This window comes from Panulirus ornatus, chromosome 46, assembly GCF_036320965.1.
Source record: "Panulirus ornatus isolate Po-2019 chromosome 46, ASM3632096v1, whole genome shotgun sequence".
NCBI classification, from domain to species: domain Eukaryota; kingdom Metazoa; phylum Arthropoda; class Malacostraca; order Decapoda; family Palinuridae; genus Panulirus; species Panulirus ornatus.
Genome location: NC_092269.1, coordinates 37,799,853 through 37,818,824, shown reverse-complemented (window position 1 = coordinate 37,818,824; position 18,972 = coordinate 37,799,853). Strand labels below are relative to the sequence as shown.

Below are 18,972 nucleotides of genomic sequence, written 5' to 3'. Positions count from 1 at the left end.
TAATACCTTCCACAGAGCTTCTCTATCAACTCTATCATATGCCTTCTCCAGATCCATAAATGCTACATACAAATCCATTTGCTTTTCTAAGTATTTCTCATATACATTCTTCAAAGCAAACACCTGATCCACACATCCTCTACCACTTCTGAAACCACACTGCTCTTCCCCAGTCTGATGCTCTGTACATGCCTTCACCCTCTCAATCAGTACCCTCCCATATAATTTACCAGGAATACTCAACAAACTTATACCTCTGAAATTTGAGCACTCACTCTTATCCCCTTTGCCTTTGTACAATGGCACTATGCACGCATTCCGCCAATCCTCAGGCACCTCACCATGAGTCATAGACACATTAAATAACCTTACCAACCAGTCAATAATACAGTCACCCCCTTTTTTAATAAATTCCACTGCAATACCATCCAAACCTGCTGCCTTGCCGGCTTTCATCTTCCGCAAAGCTTTTACTACCTCTTCTCTGCTTACCAAATCATTTTCCCTAACCCTCTCACTTTGCACAACACCTCGACCAAAACACCCTATATCTGCCACTCTATCATCAAACACATTCAACAAACCTTCAAAATACTCACTCCATCTCCTTCTCACATCACCACTACTTGTTATCACCTCCCCATTTGCGCCCTTCACTGAAGTTCCCATTTGCTCCCTTGTTTTACGCTTTTTATTTACCTCCTTCCAGAACATCTTTTTATTCTCCCTAAAATTTAATGATACTCTCTCACCCCAACTCTCATTTGCCCTCTTTTTCACCTCTTGCACCTTTCTCTTGACCTCCTGTCTCTTTCTTTTATACATCTCCCACTCAATTGCATTTTTTCCCTGCAAAAATCGTCCAAATGCCTCTCTCTTCTCTTTCACTAATAATCTTACTTCTTCATCCCACCACTCACTACCCTTTCTAATCAACCCACCTCCCACTCTTCTCATGCCACAAGCATATATATATATATATATATATATATATATATATATATATATATATATATATATATATATATATGCTCACCATTTCCTGCATGAGTGAGGTAGCAACAAAAACAGATGACTGAGCCCTGTGTGGGTTGACCATGCCAATGATGCATATGTTTATTTTGGTCTGATAGATGCTTTGAATATTTTTCTGTTTCCTTGACCCTGTATGAGAAGATAACTGTGATAATGATCAGTATACAATATACCTCATCAACAGTGCAAATGATACTGTTATCCAGTAATAAGCTGTGTACTGTTTATCCCACAAATACCTTTCATGTGTAGATTCCTGAAGTTTGCCTCTTGCTAAGTGATTCTCATATTTGTTGATGCATAACCACATTAGGACCATGTATGTCAAGTAGAACGTATAAAGATGTCTTTTCAGACAACTGCCAGTATGCAAGAGCATACCAAATTAAGGAACCAGTGGATTTGATGATAACGGGATTATTTCATACTGAGTAGCATCAGCAGTCAAAATGTAATCATAGGGCATGAGCCATGAAACTTTCATGGAGGATATTTTCTGGTGTAGTCAGAAGCAGGTAGATTGATAAAGAAGTACAAGGGCTTACCAGGCGGAGTTAGAAGCAAGGTTGTCCAATGAAAGAAACAGTCACAATATGTGAAGGAAATTAAGCAACTGTAATGAAGATAGTGAATAATGAGGTTTATGATTTAACTCAAAAGGAACAACAGTAGCACATACCCAAATGAGATAAAAGGGATGCTGGCTACACGTTAGACTTCCTTTCAATTTATGCTGTAATTGAATAAAATCCTTCCTTTCCATTAGTACAGTATTCAGCAGCTTAAAAGTGATAAATGAAGTACCAGTTATACATGTCGTATTAACAATTTTCACTTTAACAGTTTTCACTTTAACTCATGCAAAGAGCCTCATTTACAGTGAACTGTAGACCTTATCAATGAAAATCTTTAATTTGATAAAATCAAAAGAACAGGTGGTGAGGCAGACTCTCACAAAAAAAAGGTCATTTGTACCTAAGTATTAAGATCAGAAAATGCTTTAGGAGTGCTTTATTAAAACTGAAACCCCTTAGTTTAATAACAATATTGATATATGAATCTCTAAATGGTTGGTAGAAAGACTCATCAGTCATTGTAAAATGTTGATTCATGCATTGAGTGTGGGGAATCACATCTTGAATGCAATTTCAAGTATGGAACAAGTACATCCCTTGAAAGAAAAATGGAATGCAAATGTCAAGCTTTTTATTGTAGTGTGGTAGAACTTTGATATTCACATCTTTTTTCCACAGTGGAGGCAAAGGCAGGAAAGGGAAATCAGAACTTTTGAATACTTAAAATTTTCTCACTGCAACAAAATGTTTTTCTGATGCTATTTCTGGTAGGAGAAGCAGGTAGTTATAAAAAAGAAATCAATGAATGTACAAGAAACAAAGTGATATTCAGAAAGGAAAGATCCTACACAGAGAGAATGTGTGTATGTAGGGGAAGGTTCAAACATAAGTTACAGCAAGGAAATTGGGAAAATACATAGGATGCAGTATGCATCTTTGGACAGTGAGTCTGTAAACACCCTTAGAATTGACAGTCCAACATATTCTTGATGCAAGTGGCATGAGCAGCGTCAGCAGTCAAAATTCCTGATAATCTGTACAAACCATAACACACCCTCAGAGGATAGGTCTATTTTAGCCTCACACAGACAGAAAGATAAAGAATCACTAACTAATCAGATTTAGAAATGAGTTACCGAATCCTAGAATAATCCATCAGTATGTGAAGGAAATGAAACACTTTATGAATATAGTGAACTGTGTGATCCATTGTGGAACATTAACCATTGTCACTTGATTTAGTCATTATGCTAAATACTTCTGTACTACAAACCACATCACTTATCTGTTTTGATGCACAGTATCTTTGATGATTTCGTTGTCTTTCATAGTACTAGGCTTAGATGTATTATTATTAGATTGAGACTTCTGACTTTAGTGAGAAGCTTTATACCAATAATTTTAGAGAATATCAACGAAACATTTACTCATACTTAGTTTCAGTGGACATAGTTTTCATTCTTTAAATTATTTCTCATACTGCACTTGTAACATTTGACTTCCCTTGGTTATAGAGTATCTATTAGAATTATCTTATTTTCTAGACTCTGATTTAAAGTAGGTGTATCACAAATTAGCCTTTATATTTGGATAATTCATTTAAAAAGGCAGTTGTCACAATGCATTATTTTGTCATCTACTCAAGATGACCTCTGTTTATGGTTAAACTTCCTCTCCCAGCATCTCACTTTTTTCCTCTAAAATTGATGATATAGTTTAAGTCATTGCTGCTGTCACTCTACCATTTCATCATGCAGTGGAGAAGATTAGTATATCAATACAGTCTTATTACATATCACATCTTTTTTTTTTTTTTCCACAATTTCACAATGCTATCACTGCATGCATGAGATGCATTGAAAGTCATCAGATGATGTATATTATATATTTGTCAGCTGCTTTAGCAGATGCAACAAACTTATTCACAGTATTTTACATAAATATTGTATGGTTTTATTGTTGCAGGGAAATGTTTGTACCTTTCTGGACTAATCCCTGAACCGCTCACTTCTGAAGATGACTTTCGCTTGTTAGAACATGGTATTGGATTCACCAACATCGTGGCTCGAACTACTCGGGGATCAGCGGATTTGACACGTAAAGAAATCAAAGAAGGTAAGGTATCTAGTAAGATAGGTTTACTTGAATAGTTTATTTAATCAAATGAAATTAACAAGCCTCGAGAAGGCTTATGAGACTTGTCAGTAAGGGCCACATACCTGGACGTGAACACCCATGAAGAAGCTCAAGTTGAGTTACAAGGTGTCATCTGGCTCGGCCTATCATATCTGCTGTGTTTTACTCAAGCTGAAGTTAGTACCCCATCTTATTCCAACTGAAGGAAGGATAAAGAGCAAGGTGGGCTGCATGCTGTGAGCCCACTCTGGGGATCAAACCCGAGCTAATGGATAAGAAATCACCAATGCTAACCAGAACACCACAAAGCTGTCTTGAATATGTAGAAAAATTTACTTCAATTAGAAATTTCTTTTAAGTTCTGCAGCATATCTTGGTTGTCGCTGTACATATTTTGTTGGATTTTCATTATTGGATTGTTACTGATTAACATAATGGTAATTTTACTTAATTGACATGACATTTATGTAATTCATGCTATGATGAAGTAAGAAACTGTTAGCAAATGTTTTGACATTAGACATATTGAGATTTTATGTAGTATTAACTTTGTTTTATTGATCCTGTTGTTCTTTTCATAAATGCTGCAAGTGTTCTATTCTTTATTTTGTTTTCTTTTACTGGTACCCAGAGCTAGCAGACAGGTTTCAGCTGGTCAACAGCATATTGAAAATGGTAAGAAAATGACTGCTACCTGATAATCAAGAAAACAATCATTCACTCAGCAGGTTTTCCTCTACCTTTCATACTGGTGTCAGCTAATCAGTCATTTGTTAGTTATTTGAACTATATGAAGACTTTTGGTAGATTTTGTATCCAGTACAGTTGCTAAGGTGATTCATTTAATAAGAGATTGTCATATTGCATTGGGAATTGGCTTGAATACATCCTCTGCTATTAAGTCTTACAGTCATGTCTTCATTGTAGACAGAGCAGCAGGTTGTTGTGTGCCATCAGTATTTGATTATTGATAATGGAATATTTGATCCTGTGTCATCTTACAGTACTGGCACTTGAGGTGTCTTCTTATATTGCTCTTTGGATATCTGTAACCTTTTCTTTGTGGTAATCTTAAAATCCACTGCAAACTCTCTGTGCAGATTATTCTCAAATAGTGTAAGAAAACATCTCCATAAGTTTGTTATTGTGATTAACTAGAACTTGATTTACTAAGCGAAATGTTAAACAACTTTGATGAAACATTGTGAACATGTCGTTCATGGCCTTTTGACTTATGCCACTCTGCTGCCAGGTTTGAGAAGTAACTCTGGAAGTTCTTTCAGGTATGTGTAACGAGATGTTTGGCATATTATAGAACTAGTTTTTTCACAAATAAACAAGATTACTATGGGTTTTCATCACAAATATCTGTTAACTTGTAAGAGTGCCGCAGCTTCACAAACTACTGTATAACATGAGAGTTATAGAGTGATCAGTGTGTGGAAAACAGAAGATGCACTGTCTAGGATGGCTTTACAAGCATTACTGACTATATATTTTTGCCTCAAGGCAGAGGTGACTGATTCAAAAATTTTAACCATATATTCCTGAGCTGCATTGAACAGAAAAATGATTGCTTGGGTGTCTACTCCCTGGCTATAGTGGATAAACTGAATAACATGCTGATGATCATTTTAGAGGCATGAAGCTCATTTTCTCATAATGATTGGTTGAGATTTCCTTTTACTATGCTGTTAAATTTGCAGTATACTCGTTTTTTATTTTGAGTCTCTTTTGGGGCTGGATTTCTCATGCCATTTCTAATTTTCAAAGTTTTTTATATGATAAGGGATGGAAGTTTTCTCCAGTGGCCTAAATTTCATGTCTCCCCCCCCCCCTCTTCAAAACACTTGTTTGATCACCCTTTTCCATTCCTAAGCCCATCTTGCTATTCACCTACAAGGGGCTCACTAGTCAACTCAACACCTTGTCACACCATTGTAAGGGTAAGTACACTGCATACATTTATTATAAACACCATGAAATTAGACAGAAGCTGGATTATGTTTCTTAAGTGTGATCATCATATGTAAAGAAGCACACAAATTTGATTGAGAGTGTCCAGAGAAGAGCAGAAAGCTGTTATCTGAATTAAGAAAGCCAAGTTACAATAAGAGGCTGAGAACTATGGAATTGTTCGGCATGGATGAGAGAAGATATAATAATGATTTGATTACTACCTTCAGTATCTGAATCAGTTGGATGACATTAAAAGTGAACAGTTCATCATGAGATACAGGAAAAAAGAAACCAGGGATCCTAACAAGAAGTTAGGGATCATTAGAAATGCCATGAAATGTATTGCTTTGATATAAGGGTGGTAGGTGTCCAGATTAATCTTGATAATGAAACTGTAACTGAAAGTATTATATGAATGTTTGGAAAGCCACTTAATTGTAATGAAAATTAAAGACTGAGCCCTGATGGTAGAACTCTCTTCTTGTGCTGCATAAGTAGGTTACACACACACGTCTGCTTACAACGGAACCTAAACAGACTCCAAAGTTGGTCTGAAACATAGTTGATGAAATTCATCCTAAACAAATTAAAAGAAATGAAGATAGTACTGAGCTAATGATGGCCTTAAAGTGATTATTACCCGGCAGGAAATAAGCTTCAGGATTCTATGTGTGAAAAGGATTAGTAGACTTCATACCTAACCTGTAACCTGAATCCCATATTAGGAGAATAGCTAATGAGACACATTGTCTTCTGGCAAATATCAGAATATCTTTCAAGTATATGAATAAGGAAACATTTAGCAAGCTATTCATATTCTTTTAGAGCCAAAAACAGAATATGCTTCTCTGGTTTGGTCACTGCACCCAAAGAAGCAAAAGGAACTCATAGAGAAGGTTCAGAAGAGGGCAACAAAGATGGTACCAGAATTAAGAGAGCTGAATTACATGGAAAGGCTGTAGGCTTTGAATTTACCCAGCTTGGAAGAGAGAAGAGTGATGGGTCACCTGATCACAACCTTTAAGTTTTTGAAAGAGATTGGGATCGAGTAACCAAAGTACATAACATGAGGTTATGCAAGAAACTTGTGAATAAGGATGTTAGAAAATATGTTTCTTCTATAACCAAAGTACGTAACATGAGGTTATGAAAGAAACTTATGAATAAGGATGTTAGAAAATATGTTTCTTATATAAGAGTGGTGGATGAATGAAACAGATTGACTGTGGACATGGATAAATCTGACAGCATACATGAATTTATGAGGTTGTATGATAGTTGAGAGTGTTCAAGAGATGGGGCCTCATGTGAGTCAAACTCTCCCCGTACAGTGCAATTTAATTGATAAAATTAGTTACACACACTCACACACTGTAGGCTTTAAATTTATTCACCTTGGAAGAGAGAAGGTTGAGGGGCAGCCAGATAACCTCTGAGTTTTTAAATGAAATTGACCAGGTGGACAGTGAACAGTTCTTTGAAAGATGTAGGTATAGAGCAACCACAGGGCATAACATTATGTGAAGTAAGAATCTTTAAAAAGCATATAAAGATAGAGTGTAAGAGTGGTAGATGAATGGAACAAAATGGCTGAAGACATGGTTAATGCAGACAGCAGACATAAGTTTAAGAAGTTGTATGAGAGTTTAAGAGTGGTAGATGAATGGAACAAAATGGCTGAAGACATGGTTAATGCAGACAGCAGACATAAGTTTAAGAAGTTGTATGATTGTAGAGAATGATCAAGAGATGGGTCCCCACAAGTGTAAAACTCCCTTCTCATACATTAAAAGTACATAATTACAAATAGGTGATTATTCACTCACATGAGTGTAGAACTTCCTCCTAAACAGTAAAATAGGTTATTACAAATCCAGTCTGAGCATTTGTAAAGTAACAAGGATGGTACAGAATGAAAGGCCTCAATATGATTATTTTCTTGCAGGAAATGAACTGCAGGATTCTGTATGCAAGAAGGTCTTGGGAATTGACATTGTCACCATAGTTTCAGCTGAGAAGAATAGCTTAGGAGACAAACTATTTGCTGACAAATAATAGAATGGCTTTCAAGTAGATGGATAAGGAAATGTTTAGGAAGCTTTTCATATCCTACTTTTGGCCCAAAATAACATATGCCTCTCAAGTATGGTCATTGCACCTAAAGAAGCAAAAAGAGCCAACAGAGAAGGTGCAGTGGAGAGCAACAAAGATAGTGCCAGAATTAAGAGAGCTGAGTTAAAAGGAATGGTTAGAGGCTTTAACTTTGACTCACCTTGGAATAGAGAAGAGTAAGGGATGACCTGATCACAGCCTTGGAGCTATTGAAACAGATCTTCTACTTGGACAGTGAGCAGTTCTTTGAGGGATGTAGGGATAGAGCAACCAGAGGACATCACATGAAGTTAAGCAAGAAACTGGTTTAAAAAGCTGTAAAGAAGTACTTTTGTAACATAAAAGTGGTAGATGAATGGAATAGAATGAATGAGGAAATGATTGATGCAGACAATGTTGACAGATTTAAGAAGAAGAGAATGGTGAAGAGATGGGGCCCTACAAGTGTAAAACTCCCTCCCCACACAGTACAAGTAGGAAGTTACGCACACAAGGAATGTTAAAGCTTCATTTGGGACTATGAATGATGTCAGGACCATGCTTCTATAGACTCATCTTCATGTTTAATGCAGCAGCGAGGTCATTGACAAGATTTATTGTGTAGAAAATTGGCTTTTAACCCATAGAGACTCCCTTACCTCACAGAGACCTTTATTTTTGTCATCATATCAGCTGTTTCTCCCCTCTACCTCTTTGGTTTTGAAGGCTTTGATTGGTGAGGTTGATATTATGATGTGGCAAGCCATCAAGGTGGGACAGTGCTCTGAGTCACAATTGTGAATCTGAAATATTGGTTTGGTGATTATTTGATTGTTTTCTTATCACTGTGAGTGTGCTGTTGGTCATTCTCACCCTCTTAATTCATTTTATGTATCACTGAGATAGCTAACATATAATATCTGCAAAGGAAGAAAATATTTTCAAGTTGAAAGCTTATTTTCTTTATCACTCCATTCTTCTTTTGTTACAGGTGGACAAATCCTGCTATCAAAACTACAACAATTTCAGCCTCGAATTGCTGTCTTCAATGGTAAAGGCATATATGAAATATTTTCTGGGAAAAAAGAATTCTCGTTTGGAAGACAACCGGAAAAGATTGAAGGGACGCGCACGGTAAGTTGATATATCCACATGATTGATAAATGTTCATGCCAGACTTTTAAGGTACTCTGTAGAGAACCAAGCGTAAGAATATAATTATAATTTTGTCTCTTTTACTGCAGCTCATTGGTAGGCCTTCAGCCTGTCATTGTGCCTAGTTACTTTTTACATCTCACTGGTAGGCCTTCAGCCTGTCACTGTACCCAGCCTCCTCCTCCAGTCCAGCTAGCATATTGGCAAATACACCACTGTCTGCTTGAGGCTCTTTCCTTCATATAGTTCTGGGACCTCTGATTTCAAGTCTACAAAGTAGCCCCTTCTTTTTGGAAATCTTCCTTCATCTATTATGTCTTAGTGCCCTGACCACATCAGGTGTGCTGCTTCTATATTTGTTTGCACTGAAATGGTACACAACAACTCTTATCATGCCTGCTGTTCCAGTTATTGTTCTCATTGTTCTTATGTCATGTGCTTGTATTCTGCTTTAATCTTTAGAAATCATTGCCAGGTTTTTTACTCTATATGTTGTTATCAGTGTGAGCTACCATCAAAAATAATGTTTTTTATTTCTTGTGTTATGAAACGATCTTTTGAGATGGGATGCAAAACACATACTTTTTTATTCATAATCCATTTTTTTATTTCTAGTACAGTCTCTTCTTTTGAAAACTAATACCCAACTATGTAATTGCCCTCTTTCAATATATTCAAATCATCTGTCACTTTCCATAAGCAGAGTAAGTATGATACAGTGAAACCTTGGGACTGCTATGTAGTATTTTAGGGAGTTGGTATTACGATAAGATTTATCCTGTGTTGATCAACATGATGACAAATAAAGTAAATCTGTTTTTACTGTTTCCTTTTATTCTTCTGGATATCATAAATATCAGAAGCAAATGAGACAACTCTTTAAGGGAATATTTGTTAAACCCTTAAGTCATCTATCCCAATCAGTGTACTAGATTAGCAGCCATTGCAGATATGATTACTCCTTGATTTTGACTTACTGATTTCCCATGCCTTTCATTTTATAATATCTTGTACAGTTCAGTGATACATAGTTTTATTTTCATTGGTTAGAAGGAGGGACCTAGATTTATAGCAGACCTAATAGTTCAGTTCAGACTGAAATTTCTTGGTCTCATATAGCCATCCCTGCCCATGAAATATACACAGAATCATCACAGTCATATGTACCCATACTAACATAATCATTAAACTCCCTCTCTGTGCTGAGAATCTGAATATTGGTTCAGGGGAGCATACATAACTTTAAGGGCAGAAGTACTGAAAGGAAAGGCATGGTGGAGGTGGAGTTGTAAAGATGACTTAGCTAAGTGAAAAGGATGTAATTCAAGAAAAAATGAGATGATGACAGTGAAAACTAACGAAGTGAGAAGATTCATACATTGTATGGCCTGAACTTTGGTTTGAATAGTTATTATTAGGGAATGAAGCAAGATAGAAAGATACATATTGATGGTGATATCTAGATTGAAGAGGTCCACATTCAGTTATGGGAAGAAGAGATAAAAAAGTGAAAAACCAAGATCCAAGGATAGACATGAAAGCTATTTCCTTTAAATGGAACAGATAGGTAGAGGAAAATTGTTAAGGCAGGCAAACAGACTTACATATTATGAAATTTTTTTTTTAAGAGACAGGAAAGAAGAAAAAAAAGGAGAAAAAAATCTAAAGAGCAAAAATTGGTTTGAAGATAAACCAAAGAGCAATATCTTTCAAATGAAGTGTGGACATATCTGCAAGTTACTGTCCCTTTTTTTCATATGCGCTTCTTTGGCAAGCCTGTGGCTGGACTTAATGTATCTTGGATTATTTTTGGGGTCATTTTGAAGGCCGTCATCACTATACCTTCATCTTCACCACACCCTTATTTTCACTGCATTTTCATTGCTACATGCCTTCAACATGAATCTTAAGGGACAGATCAGATGACATGTCCACTAAACCCAAGTCTTCACTACTGCTGTGCTGCTGAGGCCATAGTCACTACACCCTATTGATCAGGCTTAGAGTTTATGTTTTTTTCCTTATTTTTTTAGAAATTTATTTTTTCAGGTAGATACATACACCAAATCACCAACATTATTTGGATAATAGATCTTTTCTATTATCCACAGTACAGACTGCTGAGTGCTGCACCACTCATTCTTATAACCCAGACTGTCTTTCATGAATGTCACTTCCCATTCCTTTATATTCTCATGTTTTCCAATTCTTTTGTCATTCTCTTTCTTCTGCCCTTCATTCCTTATGATACTTAATTGCCGAAGCAACCCTATTTATTTTCATACATTCATAGTGCAAGCAATTGGCTGTTATTTCCATGTGATATAACTCTACATACATTAAGGAATTCTTAAAATGTTTTGGACATATTATTGATTAGTTCTTTTATCAGTTAAGATTCTGAAGATGGACAGTATCTGTATGCTTGAAAAACATTTTGCGTATTTCACCATATTCATTATATATGAAGTTTATTTATGTTTTTACTCACTTGTATCTCAGCATAGACTTCTATGAATGTAATATGATGATCACAGTGAATCTTGGCTAATTCGTTAATTATTTTTTCAGCATGTGTGGGTAATGCCATCATCGTCAGCACGATGTGCGCAGCTTCCAAGAGCGCTTGATAAGGTGCCATTTTATGCAGCTCTTCGAAAATTCCGTGACTTCCTGAAAGGTACTCTCGATGAATTAAATGAAGAAGAAATTACTTTTATTAATGCAAAAGTAAAGCATTTGAAAATGGACCCTAGTGAGAAGGTAGAACTTGGGTGTGAGGGCCAGCCTGGGGAAATATGTCGGACAACAGATTCTCTGGGCTCCCCAATGCATGATGAAGATAGGTTAGTTATTAAAGAAGAAAGTGATATCCCCACAAAACTTGATGGGGATATGGAGGAAGATGACATTGGCAAAGAAATGCCTCAAACCCTCTTTAACCTAAATGGGATGACCAGAGAACAGCTGGACTGTATGGACTGTCCCACCATACCTATCAGGAAGAAGCGTGGAAGACCGAAGAAAACTCCTGATGATCCCAATGCCCCACCCCGTCCTCGGCCTCGGCCACAAAACATCGACCCATTAATGTTTAATGGTGAACAACCAATGAAGAAAAAAAGAGGGAGACCAAAGAAAGTATTGGAAGATGGTACCATACCTCCACCTAAGCGACCAGGGAGAAAACCTAAAGCTCTTAAAGAAATGCTAGCACAGCAGCACCAGCAGCATCTTCACCACCCACAGCATCTAAGTCAGCATCCTCAGTTAAGTCAACAACAATTAGGTCAGCAGCAGCCACCACCACCTGTAGGAATGGCACATATGAATGGAATGATGTCCCCAACAGGGTTTAGCCCAAACCCAGGTGCTCAGACATTCTCCCCACAGTATGGAGGCCACACCCCTGTTCATGGAGGTGGTAGCCTTACACCCAATCACAACACTGGCAGTCAGACCCCTGTACTCAACCAGACCCCCACACACAATCAGACCCCTGCACACAATGCGGCAATGGTTCCGAGAGGACCAACTCCACAACAGTTTGGTCAGTCACCAGGATACTCCCCTGGCCCAGCAGTTAACCCTCAGCATCAACAGAGAACGGCAGCTTATAGCCAACAAACAGAGACACCAGGTGACTTAAAGGTGGATGAAGAACACCATTTAGGTTTATCTTCTCCTCCTGCATCACCACTCATGACACAACCAGATTTTGAGCCTCCTAGCAGTATGCCTGAAGGAGACATGTCTATTGGTGCTTCAGACACACAGAGTTCAGCAGCCCTTACCCCAAGTCATCAAGAGGATGGCAAGGCATCTGTACCACTAGCTACAAGGGACCAGCCCCAGGTCACTCCTACTATGCCTGGTCAGTTCTCAAATCCCACAACCCCAGTAGATGGCAGCTCATACCAGAATTATCCATCTTACCCTTCAAATGCTTCACATTCTCCATCAATAGTGAAACCATCTACTGTACACCCAGGACAGTCACCAACAATTGTGAATAAGGGGGATGTAGCATCTAAAAGTTTGTCTGGTCTAGAATCATTAGTGGACCAAATACCTAGCCTCAATGAACATGAGACAAGCAGCCAACATTCTGCTCACTCAAATTCTGCCCCATGTTCCAATCCTACTACCCCTGGTCCCCCTACGGGATCAGCCCCCTTTAGTCCTGGTCATGTTCCGCCCACCTCATCGTACCAGAGCTACCCAGGGGGAGGCAGCTCAGGAGCCTCAGCATACCCCACTTCCCACTATGGCTCCCCACAGTCTTCACACCCATATTCCCCTCACTACAGCTCCAACAGTACAAACCTCAGTACAAATTTCAGTGTGAGCTCACTGGCAAATAGCAGCATTAGTACCACTATGTCGTATAGTAGTGCTTATGACTTGGGGTCACCACAAGCGTCAACTAGCTCATTTAGTGTGTCGTCGTTGACGAGCAGTGCCCCCGCCCCCTCCCCCTCCATGTACAGCCAGTCCTACTCCCCCGCCCCTCCATCTGCCCCTGGGCCACCTCACTCCTCTTATCCAGATATCATGAGCCCTTCCATGTTGGCTCCAACCCCTTCCATGGGCTCATCTTTTATGGGGTCTCCCAGTCTGATGAGCTCACCCACACCCATGAGCTCAAGTATGGGTGGGTCATCCATGGGTCCTATGGGTGCTCTCCACTCCTCCATGGGCATGACGGGGTCACAACTACCATACCCATATTCACAGTATAGTGATGCTGCCCCTGGGTATCCTCCCCCAGGGCACTCCACTTTTCCTTACCCCCCAACTGCTCCTGGGTTTCATGTTCCCTCCCCACGCTTCCCTTACCCGTCCCCCTATGCCAACTCCCCCTATACTCAAGGCTACTCTCAGAATGCTGTGCTGGAGCGCATCAAGCAAACCAGCATGGGCATGGGCTTTGGGGGATTTTAAGGTGCAAGGATAGTAATGATAGGAAGTACTCTGGTGTAGTGTACTAGCCATGTAAAGGAAATAGGTCTCACTGTTTCCCATGCTCACTGTATTGTCTCAGTGTCAGTTCCTTGTTTTAGCTTTTTTATATATTTGTTACCCTAGAGCACCTGGTAAGCTCCACTTCCGTCTCCTCACTGTCAAGTGATAAAGTGAAGGAGGTTGTGGCACTTGAGTGATTAATTGTATGTAAACTGTTCTCTGTGTGTGGAGAAGGGAGTGTTTGCCATATATGACAGGGTAATAATAATTGCTAAGCATTGTGATGCACTAGAGCAACACTCCTCCCCTCAGTGAACAGCGTCAAGTGTTGCATCACCATTCCTGCGTTGTGCACCAATAATGGCCAGTGATCTCATGAGCCGTGTAACAGGCCAACTGACCCATCTGCCATAGGGCAGAATCACCACAACTCACAAACGCTAGGAACCACCTCACTGGATGGTCCTGTTGACCAACCATGTGGAGCATAGTCCCACTGTAGCAGTAAACCAGGGGACATAAAACAAGTCCTTTCTATCAGTGATTCAGGGGACTAAGTCCTCCACAACAGTGATTAAGGGGGCTAAAAAGTCCTACGTAACAGTGAACCATAAAACTGGAAGGTCCTGCCATAAGTGAACTGAGCTTACCCCATGTGTATCTATCTTCACAGACTGTATATGTCAGAGACAGAAACCTGTGATGTGATGTGTGTGTGGAAGTGATAAAGGAGTCCCAATTGGTTTCCACAAGGTGATGAAAAAAGTGGTTTTGGTACCCAGTCCAAGAGGCTTGTGAACAAGTATGTGTTGAGACAGTTCCTTCCAACAGATAATGTAAAGTAGTATTAAGAAGCCAGACCCTTTTATATGGACAGCACAATACTCTTTTGGTGCAATATAGTCATCAATCATTCATGCGCACAGTGTTGACAGATGTTTTTGAAATGATATTAACACACTTGTTTATATCTACCACCCATATTTGCATTTTAATGATTTGTAGTGAAAACCCCCATAACAAAATTGTCAGACTATTTGATACAGTTTGTTAAGCCATGAACTTCTCAAGGGTACTATCTACTTCACAGTAGACACATGTTATGAGATATATTGAGGAGATGCTCTTATAATAGTCAACTCGTGTCCATTTGCAATACATAATCTTAACTTGTCAACTATACATTACTTTTCTCATGTTTTGATGCAAGTTTTCTTGCACTTCCTGGATATATAGACATGTTACATGTTGCCATATACTAAGTGAGGCTGTAGGGAATGTGTAATTCATGAGGATGTATGTTGGTAGCATTTGTATGGTGTGTAAACTTTTATGATTGCATCTCTTGAATATGACTCTTAAGAATCTCATTATGCTAGTTTCAAGAACTTCTGATTGCTCAGATATAATATTGACTGTGTTGAATTAATTTAATATTGATGAATAATTCTTGACATAATTATCAATGCCATGGCTTTGCATCTGGCGTCTGTATCCAGTTATTGATTGATACGTAACTCTTGTATCCAACTGTTTGAAACCTGGTGTCTGCCCACAAGCAGTAGACAGTCAGGGTTGTGGTGTCAAGCTGTGTTAGAAGCATCAATTGCAGGAGACAATTGGTTAATTTTATCTACCATGGTTAACTCCAGTTAAGGCTATGCTTCACTGACATAAATTGATAGTGGTACAAACAGTTAATGTGATTTTAAATATTTTGGTAAACTGTCAAATGATTGGTTTATATATATATATAAAATAATAATTTAAGTCAAATTCTGTTAAAAAAGAAATGTGTCAGCACAGTCTAGAAGCTGAGTAGTGGTCTGTGTTAAGGTCATTGGGGGGTGTACACTATAGTCAGGTACAGGGCAGGTTGTACAGTATAGTTTCTTATGGCTCTGTCATAGTTTTCTCTGCCACAGTTCATAGTCTCATTTGGTACAATGACAGTTTCAGCAGGGAAATGAATGGTTGTACTTTGAATGTCAGGATTGAGTGTGGGGAGGGATTGCATGTACATTGGTTCATGCATGGATGGGTTGTTGTGGGGCTTTTTAGAGGGTTGGAATGGTTGTATTAATGTTGGTTGTATGTATGATCTTTGTTATCTACAAGAATATATATTGTTAGATGTTTCATTGGTTGATTAACCAGTTGTAAATCTGTAACTTGTCATTTGGGGGGAACAATAGGTAAAGACTGAAATGGTTTATATGTAATGGATAGTTTTGCTAAGTAAATAAGTAAAGTAAAAGGATAAATGGATCCTTTGAAAGCAGATACTTTTTCCAGGGGTAACTTTTTTATGTATTTTGCTTTGTTGATGTGTATGTTGTTATGGGGATATATTTGTTTTTATTAAGGAGTTATATCTGTATCAGTTCACAGACCGTGCTGACATTATTCTGTAGTAGCTCAGGCTGGAAACTAAAAACCTACTGGTGCAGCTCAGGCAGCTAAAAATACGCTAAGATGTTTCCCAGACTGCCAACTGAACACCGGGTGGAGGCACGAGATTTGTCTGAGCTCTACCAATGTGGTCATTGGCAGCCTGGCCACCAACACTGCTTCAGTGTTTCCATGACCCTGACAAACATATCAGACCACCTGCTTGATGGCAAACATGATTACTGTTTTTAGGAGAAATTAAAATCAAAACGATTGTAATCTATGCAAGTTATAATGTTTTGGCATAAATGTTTTCGCCTCAATAATGTGTAAAAGTCAATAGCTCATCCACACTTCAGATCATGATGAACGTGAATACATTTTCAGCTGTGGCTCCTTTTTTTTATTTTGACTTACTAAGCAATAAGACGAGAGGATCAGTAGTAGTGTGCATACTTTAGTGTTGACAACCCCTGTAGGTGTGGTTGGTGTGTTGGGTTGGTGGTGCAGGGTGCCTACCTTGGTAACATCACCACCCTCCCTGTCTTTCTCCCTTGGCTACCAGGTACCATATCTGCAACTTGTCCACCACCACAGGTGTCACTTATGAATGGTGGTTATTGTGTGCACAGGGTGCCACTGGTGCGCATGTGTGATTGTGTATATTATGAGTGTACTATAGGTGTGCCATGGGTGTGGTGGTGTAGTGTAGGGTGTGTACCAGGATACCGTGGGAAGGGTCCGGTGTGCCGCATGATCTCATTGTTAATGTGTTGTCCCCCGTGGCTCCAGGCCCCCTACCTTCCCCCTTTCAGTCTTTCCTGTGGTGCCTGTGGTGGTGGTAGTAGTGGCGATGGTGTTGGTGAGCTAGTGTCAGTAGTGGTGATGATGGTGTTGGCAATATTTAACATCATCATCAGTACTCATGGGTAGTTCACCTCCCTCTCCTCTCAGCTGGCAGTCTCACCCAACCTGTCCCAGTACCTAACGTGTCTTGTTCCAGTCTTTTCTATATTAGAAATGTTCTTGTGTTATTATTAATGAGCATTATTTATTCTCACTTTTATTTTTTGTTAATACACTTTTAGATAGTGTAGCTATGTTTTCACCCTCGGCTAGGGTCGAGGGTGCAAGCGCTGTCACTGGTGACGTGTGTGGCACCGTATTCCATCCATGACTAGTTTACCTCACGTTCCTCTCCATATTTATAGCTTATATTTTGAGAGCATTTTGTGTGTATATAGCTTTTCTCCTTCACCTTCTGATGCAGCCTTCTTATACAGAGGTGTGAATCTCATGCCCCATCCCTACAATACCCCAATCCCCTCTCCAGACAGCTTCCCATGACCATAGGCTCGTGGCCAGCTTCTTCAAACTGTGCTATCTTTTTTTTTTTTTTTTTTTTTTTTTTTTTTTTTTTTTTTACAGTAGGTTTAGGCTTCCCCCTAGGTGGTGCTCCCAGCTACCCAGGACTTACTGAGAGTTTTTTACCAGCCTGTGTTTGACGTCGGTGCAGTTTTCAGTTTCTGTATGATGAGAAAAATGAGGATAGGCGTGTGTTGCTCTGAAGGTAGGCAGGTATCCATGTGGGTAGAATACATAAATAAGTTTTGTAATTTATACCAGATGTTTCATATATTTTTAAAATATTTATTGCCGTTACTGCACTTTTTCCGTTATGGGCACGGAAGGTCTCTCTGCTTCTCGCTGTTGAGCTTTAATGAATCCATTGTTGCAGCCTGAGTGGCATGGGCAAGTGACCAGGTTAGGCATCTTGCCCACGCCCGCATTCCCATGCCCATATATGACCCACACTGTCACAAGTAGGTTGCCATATCTGCCGCCTGCCAGCCTGTCAGCAGGATGGCAACCTCATGTCCTGGGATGCTTCTACTCTTTTGGTATTGTTTTAAATACCAAGTGTGTCAATAAAGAGCATTGTTATGACTGTGGGCATGGGGGTGCAGCTGGTGTGTGATCGGTGGTGTGGATGCGACCTGCAGGCCCACCTCTTGTGTGGAGTAGGCTGCTTCTCACCCACACAGGTCACTCCTCACCCATCATTCATCGCTCTGGGCCGGCGCCCCATCCCCCCTGGGCTGCCATCCCCCACTCCCCCCCTCTCGCAACTGATACCTGTGTTTTTATTTGAACGAGTCTGTACAGTTATTGTGTAATGACTAGAAATATACTGAGGATAATAAAATAATATACATGTGTTGTGATTTCTCAAACAAAATAAATAGTGTGAATTGTGTTCCTAATTACATCTTCTTATTTCCCTTACATAAATATTTTTCTTGTACATTCATATATATGAGTATTCTTTTGTATTTTGCAGTACTTGTTCAAGTTATGAAAAAAAATGTTTTTAGTCCACAAAGATTTTGAGGATGTGTTCAACTATATGTGTTTCATTATGAAAATATAAGAGAGGGAAATAAGTCTTGTTAATAAATTCTATATTTCCTTTTTTTACTTTCATGCATGGTGCTTAGTGTATGTAATGCTGTTTGTTTGGAAATGAAACAAAACTTACTGGTTTGGATTCCTATAAAGGTGGCAGGAAAAGAACCTTTAGAAGATGCAAGACATGATGCTACTGAACTTTGCATACAGATCAAGAAGTGCTGTTTTTAATACATAAGAGACCATTAGGTGGAGA

The 18,972-nt window shown here is 39.0% G+C and overlaps 1 protein-coding gene across 13 annotated transcripts in view; it reads left to right on the top strand.

Annotated features, from left to right (window-relative positions):
* Positions 1–18,571, top strand: part of LOC139763247 (uncharacterized) — a 288,461-nt gene extending 269,890 nt beyond the window's left edge. For all 13 annotated transcript variants that reach the window (XM_071689155.1, XM_071689154.1, XM_071689160.1 and 10 more), the window contains 3 exons: positions 3,576–3,725; positions 8,788–8,930; positions 11,523–18,571. In XM_071689155.1, the coding sequence (XP_071545256.1) occupies positions 3,576–3,725; positions 8,788–8,930; positions 11,523–13,895 (2,666 nt within the window). In that variant the 3' untranslated portion in view covers positions 13,896–18,571. The remainder of the gene's footprint in view (positions 1–3,575; positions 3,726–8,787; positions 8,931–11,522) is intronic.
* Positions 18,572–18,972: the final 401 nt, after the last annotated feature.